This window comes from Aegilops tauschii, chromosome 6 (assembly GCF_002575655.3).
Source record: "Aegilops tauschii subsp. strangulata cultivar AL8/78 chromosome 6, Aet v6.0, whole genome shotgun sequence".
NCBI lineage: Eukaryota > Viridiplantae > Streptophyta > Magnoliopsida > Poales > Poaceae > Aegilops > Aegilops tauschii.
In genome coordinates, this window is record NC_053040.3 from 451,780,590 (window position 1) to 451,787,572 (window position 6,983).

The 6,983-nt window shown below is 46.3% G+C and overlaps 1 protein-coding gene across 7 annotated transcripts; it reads left to right on the plus strand.

Moving 5' to 3' along the window:
* Window positions 1-1,519: 1,519 nt before the first annotated feature.
* On the plus strand, window positions 1,520-4,815 carry LOC109751343 (putative HVA22-like protein g). Of its 7 annotated transcripts, XM_073502421.1 has the most exons (7): window positions 1,620-1,907; window positions 2,557-2,759; window positions 2,858-2,976; window positions 3,642-3,727; window positions 3,843-3,917; window positions 4,133-4,253; window positions 4,366-4,815. In XM_073502421.1, exons 3-7 carry the CDS (start codon window positions 2,926-2,928, stop codon window positions 4,588-4,590), a joined length of 558 nt encoding a protein of 185 aa, XP_073358522.1. In that variant the 5' UTR covers window positions 1,620-1,907; window positions 2,557-2,759; window positions 2,858-2,925; the 3' UTR covers window positions 4,591-4,815. The 7 variants fall into 7 exon arrangements, with proteins under 7 accessions (XP_045086026.1, XP_020165828.1, XP_020165827.1 ...); XM_045230091.2 differs by having other exon boundaries at window positions 1,520-2,759; XM_045230093.2 differs by lacking the exon at window positions 2,557-2,759 and having other exon boundaries at window positions 1,626-1,907.
* Window positions 4,816-6,983: the final 2,168 nt, after the last annotated feature.

Genomic DNA, 6,983 nt, shown 5'->3' on the forward strand with positions numbered 1-6,983 from the left:
CTATCAACAACTATCTTACAATCATTGGAGATGCCCTAAGCGGTTCACACGACGTGCGCGTGAGAGAGTAAATAGCATAAAACCACCATATTTGTGTCTAGAGTTCGGAAAACTCCACTTTTCGAAATTGCCTAAAACCTACCACAAAAATGTTTTTTGATTACAAAAACTCCCATGTTGCACTGATGGCCATGTTGGTTAATACTAATCGTAATTACGACAGATCGGGTCCATTCGTCTGATATGACGTGGAATAAAAGTCAACACTACTAGCTTTGACCGTTATGATGGGTGGGTCCCATGTGTCAGTATTTTGTATGAATAATCCCAACAAATATTTTTCATGAAGCAATCAAGTCCCTGCAAATATTTTTCGAAAGTCATTTGGCCCCTGCATTTAAAAAATCAATCAATATTTGCATTTAAAACAAAAAGCAATCGGATTCCCACAAAAAAAGTAAGCAGGTGGGTCCTTGAATCACCGGCATCACCGGTCGGTGCCGTTGCCGCCGTCGTGCCACCGAGGGCACCACCCACTGGTCATGGTTCTAACCATGCCACCGCTAGCACACCACCGACGACACCACCTCCCGACCATAGTGTTGCGAACATCAACACCGTCGCGCCACTGAGGGCACCGCTCACCGACCGTGTGGTGCTGCCCGCGCCGCCGCCTGGACCCCATGCGGCGCTCCTCTCACGCACACACGTATGATGTGTGCACCGCGGAGCAGGTCAATCTCCGATCAATGTCCATGGCCGTCGGCGCCCTGGTCGATGTGGTGTGATGCGCGTCCGAGGCGGCGGCGCCGAGGTCGATGAGGTGCTTGCACCCCCGGTCGTCAGCCCTGGTGGCTTCCGGTGGAGGCACCCTAGTCTATGTGGCGTGTGCACCCCAGCCATCGGCCCTGGTGGCTTCCGGCGGCGGCCCCTTCTCGTGCATGCCGGAGAGGGGAAGGAAGAAGGTAGTCGGGCGCAAGGGTGACTAATACGTCCATTTTGCATCATGATTTTATATAATATTTATTACATTATGGACTGTTATTACACATTATATCACAATACTTATGTCTTTTCTCTCTTATTTAATAAGGTTTACATGAAGAGGGAGAATGCCGGCAGCTGGAATTCTGGACTGGAAAAGGAGCAAATATTAGAGACCTATTCTGCACAACTCCAAAAGTCTTGAAACTTCACGGAGAATATTTTTGGAATATATAAAAAACATTGGGCGAAGAAAGCACTAGAGGGGGGCCACCAGCCAACCACAAGGCATTACTAGGAAAAACCTTATACACAGAAACTTATCAGTAACGCGGTCTAAAAAGAGGCACTACTACTAATAGTAGCGAGGGGTATAAACCCGCGCTACTATTAAGTGGTCTTCACCATGCCCCTGGGAAAAGCCATAGTAATAACGAAGGGTATAAAACCCGCGCTACTACTAAGTCGATAGTAGTAACGAAGGGTATAAACCCGTGCTGCTATTAAGCGTGTCCACTACTGCACCATTCACCCCGGCCCGATCCACTCCCACCCACCACACTCTGCCTCTCTTATCCCTAAAAAAACTCTCTCGCCAGTCCACCCCACCCCGACTCCTCTCCCCACGATCTCCTTGCCGCCGCCACCACCCTCCAGCTCCCAGCAACTAGTTTCACTTCCAACCCCTCAACCAACCATCCTCTCGATCGTAGCTCTCCGCGGCGGCGATGGCGGTGGATCTGACCCCGAGGCAGCCGGCCAAGGCGTACGGCGGCGAGGGCGGTGCCTACTACGAGTGGAGCCCGGCCGAGCTGCCCATGCTCGGCGTCGCCTCCATCGGCGCCGCCAAGCTCGCGCTCGCCGCCGGCGGCATGTCGCTCCCCAGCTACTTCGAATCGGCCAAGGTCGCATACGTCCTCCAGGTTACGTACACCACCGACCCCATCTCCTCTCGTGCTCACGCTTCGTTTTGTTTACTGCTGCGTTCGGACGAGTTCGTTCGATCGATCGGAGCTGTTTTGGTGCTGGTCTGTTCGGGACCTGAATTCTGGTCCGTATGTGGTCGCTGGTTGATCGAACCTATTGGTTTTGGTCTCTATAGTCCAGATCAAACTCGGTCGTAGATTGGAATTAAACAGAGCCGTCTCTCTCTGAATTGTAATATCTGTCCAATACACGATGTGATCAATTCTGCTAGTTGTTTAATAATTTCGTCAGTTTAAGAAAAGCAGTACTGCAGTGCTTTATTGAATTTCTGTAGATCGAACTTGTTGGTTTTAGTCTTAGTTTAGATCGAACGCACTGGTAGATTGGAATTGAGCAGAGTGGTCGCTCCCCTGAATTATCTGTCTGATACACGACGCGATCAGTTCTGAAATCGTGCTAGTTGTTTAGTCTGTCAGTCTAACAAAAACAAATAGTATTGCAGTAAACTTGTTGGTTCCAGTATGTTGTTTAGATTGAATGCAGTAAATAGTTTGGAATTGAACAGGGTTGTCGCTCTCGCAGGTTATCATTCGAACACATGATGCATATCAGCTCTGAACTCGTGTTATTGTTTAGTTTCACCAGGTTAACTATCTGCATCACATGCCACTTATTTGGAATCAATGTCAACAATAGTTTGTTCAGCGCTATATTATACCAGTATACTTCCCCCCCCCCCCCCCCCCCCCCTCCCCGGTGCAGCACCGCCGTATGTAGAAGAAACATAGACTCAACACACAGTAAGTTCAGACATGTCATCACCGAGGGCGTGAGCCATCTGCCCTCAGGTACTACTAATTTCAGTTACCAACAAAGACTCAACACACACTAAGTTCAGACATGTCATCCCCTCCTGACTCGATCCCCTTTCCTGAACAAACGGCAGTGCAGCACCGCCGTATGTAGAAGAAACATAGGGCTTCAGTTCGTGTTCGAGCCACGAAGAAGATAGCAATGTGCGCGACGGCCAAGGGTGCTCGATTGAATAACATGGTTCCTGTCCCTGTAAGTAGCAGTGCTCTCTTCCTATAATTTCTAGAATGTAGATTGTATATCTGTTCTGATCAATGCAACTGCTGAGCCATGTTCCACTTTTACTGCTCTACATTATATGAAGGGGTTAAGTACAACAGTTTTGGGTTTCTACAGTTTCAAGGGCTTCAGAGTCCCACCTTTTTGTATTATCTAATTATGAAATAACAAGCATGCTCTGAAGTCTAGGTAATCATAAGAATGCTTGGGTTATTAGTCAAGGACGCCGGACACTATTTTCGGTTAAGATAATATGTTAAATGCAGAATTATCGATCTTCCTTAGTGGATGCCCATGGTATGATCATGTGTCGGTTCCTATCAATGCAAGTGCTGAGCTACGTTCCATTTTTACTATTCTGTGTGATAGTTCTTGCACTTTACTACGTTCCCTCTTAAGGCGGGCCACCTTTTTACACTAATAATGAGTTTGTTGCGCATTAATCTAGAAAACAGAAGTTCAGAACCAGCACCTCTAACTCTCTGTCGATGATCAACAAGCTTATTCTTTGGCAATTTTCATTCACTTGCATGTGTTCCCTTGAAGATCAGTGTTATGTCTTAGATTCTGTTGCTTACTCACTTTGCTAATGCAGCGTGTCCCTAAAACAAATGGAGAAATTCCTTCTTTTGATGAAGCCTTTTCAGATCATCGAAGACTTCTCGACAAGTTGGTGTTGTATGGCCTGGTTGAGCTCACGGTTAACGGAGACGACAATTGTCAGGTCTACCTACCGGATTCAGTTTTCTGTTTACTTTTTGAGAATAGTATATTTAGTATCATTAGTACAAACCTGCTCTATAAGTACTTATCTCTTTCTGGATCTTCCTTTTAAGCAGTTTTGGGCATTGTCTGATCAATTTTACCGAACTCCTGAACACCGTAGATTTGTGCGACAACAGGTGGTCAATCAGGTTAGTATTGTGAATTCAGGCATTCCATCCCCTCTCATAGTAAATTCAATGTTATTTTAACACTGACCCCCTTGCATAAACACCGGTGCAGCACAGACGTATGCTCCTTGTCTTTTTCACTGATTGTCTTTTTCATCGACATGCACCGCATTATTTTTCCGTGTCATTCTTCTGAAGAATCTGAAGTTTCTGAACCTCTGTTGGTAATGCTGCAGGGTTTTGGTGGCGATGCCGACGGTCGTCGAGAGGTTCATGGACTGGGCGGTGTTGTGGATGCCGATGTACGGAGAGGCGAAGCTGCTGCTTGCCATCTACCTCTGGCACCCCAGCACACGGGTAAGCAGTCGATCAGACACCCCGAGCACGAGAGATGATCAACATTTCAGATAGACTTGATTCGGTATGTGGCCAATTCTAAATCTAAATCTTAATGGTGTTCGGATTTCAGGGTGCGGGGCACGTGTACGATGGCTTCCTCCGTCCGCTGGTGGCGTGGCACGAGGACGACATCGACCGGGGCCTGCTTGACCTAAGGGCTAGGGCGAGGGACGTGACGGCGTCACAACTCAAGGCGGCGACTGCCATCGGTCAAGTGTGGCTCATCGAGGCTGCTCGCTGTGTTTCGTCGCAGCTGCAGGCCGCGAGATCAGGTCGGGAAGGCGCCGCGCATTGACGAGTGAGCCAATTTTCGGATTGGACCATAACAACGTGTTTCAGTCTCCGACGTCTAGAAGTAGTGGTAAAGTTTTGAATTTGCATGGCAAGAACCACTTACGTAGGTAGCTGACACGCACGACAGTGTGTTTACACTCTTACTTATGTAAAAGATATGAATTATACATGAGTTGCCTCCACAATGAGGAATTGCGATAGTAGATATGGCAATTATGTGATAGAACGGGATTGATTGATTTTTTTTTATTTCTAATAAGTTAGTAGTAGCGCGGGTTTAACCCGCGCTACTACTAACTATTAGCTGTAGCGTGGGTATCCGCGCTGCTAGTAGCCATTTTACCCGTGCTGCTAGTAGCCTTTTTCCTAGTAGTGAAGGTGGAGGGCGCGCCCCTGTCCTTGTGGGCCCTTGGCAGGCCTCCGACGCCCATCTTCTGCTATATGATGTGTTTTGACCTGGAAAAAATAAAAAGGAAGCTTTCGGGATGAAGCGCCGCCGTCTCGAGGCGGAACCTGGGCAAAACCAATCTAGGGATCCGGCGGAGCCGTTCTGCCGGGGAAACATCCCTCCGGGAGGGGGAAATCGAAGCCATCGTCATCACCAACGATCCTCTCATCGAGAGGGGGCCAATCTCCATCAACATCTTCACTAGCACCATCTCCTCTCAAACCCTAGTTCATCTCTTGTATCCAATCTCTGTCTCAAAACCTCAGATTGGTACCTGTGGGTTGTTAGGAGTGTTGATTACTCCTTGTAGTTAATGCTAGTTGGTTTATTCGGTGAAAGATTATATTTTCAGATCCTTAATGATAATTAATACTCCTCTGATCTTGAACATGAATATGCTTTGTGAGTAGTTATATTTGTTCCTGAGGACATGGAAGATGTCTTGTTATAAGTAATGTAACGCCCCGAGACCGACGCTCCAGACGCCTTCCATATATTTCGTGTTCGGCGTGTGTTTTATTTGTGTGTTGCATTCATCATCGCATCATTTGCATTGCATCGGCACTTCGTTGCCGTCATGTTTTAAAAACTTGCATTCGCTCGTCGTTGACGTTTCTCCCTTTGCCTTCATCACCTTCCCTCGGATCGCCTTGCCTGCGTTGAGGGTTTCAGACCTATCGAATTTTCGCTTCCCTCTTGACCGTGACCGTCTAACCCCTCCTTGCGCAGTGCATAGACCTCTCTCGCGCGTCCGGAACTTCCCCGAACCCGACCCGGGTTGTTGTCACCGTTGGATTTGAATCATCCCCAAACATCTACAAAACATCACCGTTTTCTTTGTTGGACTCTCCTAGCTTATTTTTCTTGACCGCCCGATTTAAATCGGAGGGACCAAATATCCCCTAACCTAAATTCATCTGCTATATATATTAGTCCAACCCTAGACCAATCCGGTGTGCTTCTCTTCAAGTAAATCCGATCATTCCAACATCCGCAAGATCAATTATAAGTTTTCTCAACGGTGTTTATTCCATCTGCCCCAAGTTGCCTTTGTTTTCCCACCCTTTTCTTCAAGGACTCGGATTTCTTAATCAAGTATCCTTTTTATTGATGCGAAGCCTCTTCATTCTTTTCTTTCAATGTTCTTATCCGGTGATTTCCCATGAAGATACTAACGAAGTTTCAAGTTCATCATCCTTCGTTGTTGTTTCTTCTCCGGTGGATCCAAGTCAAGCTTACAGTGTTGATCACATTCCTTTCCTTGTTTCAAATGTTTTTCTCATACCGGTGTATCTCTTAATCATTCACCTCTCGCTTTCCATGTGTTCCGGAGTGTTGAAGATATCTCAGGAGATTCGTGTTTTCATTCAAGATCCGTTCAAGCTATTTCGAGGTTGTTATCTCATTGAAGCCATTTAATTCAACCGGTGCAATCTTCTTTTCAAGTAATCATTTCAACGGTGTATCTTTTGAGTGGGCCCTAACCCACAGATCTTTTCCCAGGATCTTACCTGACTCTTCTAATTTTCCCGGAGCTATTTCCAAATTCTTTTCGAAGTTTGACGTAAGAATGGGTTATCATCAGTCATATGTCTTTCTCCAAGATCTTTCAAATTCTTTTCATCGTTGGTTCAACCTTCTATTCTTCATTCCGGAGTGCCAACAATTCATGGTGGTGTTTCTCATCGTCATTCTCAACATTTGAAGACCGAAGAAGAGTTTCTCTCAAATCTTGCTCCATTCTCTTCAAGATTCATGGTTCTAGCTTGATGCCATCCTCTCATAATTGTTTTCGATTGTGAGAATTCTTTTCACCCATTCGGAGCATTTCATGAGTTGTTTTCGCTTCTTGATCATCCAAAGGCCATCATTTCAGAAGATTTCTTCGTTCTAAGTTTTCAGCCTCATTCTCCAATTATTCTAAATTGATGTCTCTTTGTTCATCT

Excerpts from the sequence above, each read along its gene's own strand:
- LOC109751343 (XM_040392899.3), top strand. The coding sequence starts at position 1,713 with ATGGCGGTGGATCTGACCCCGAGGCAGCCGGCCAAGGCGTACGGCGGC. Across the intron at positions 1,908-3,641 it reads AGGTCGCATACGTCCTCCAG|CCTTTTCAGATCATCGAAGA; the intron begins GTTACGTACACC and ends CTTTTGATGAAG. Across the intron at positions 3,918-4,132 it reads GACAACAGGTGGTCAATCAG|GGTTTTGGTGGCGATGCCGA; the intron begins GTTAGTATTGTG and ends GTAATGCTGCAG.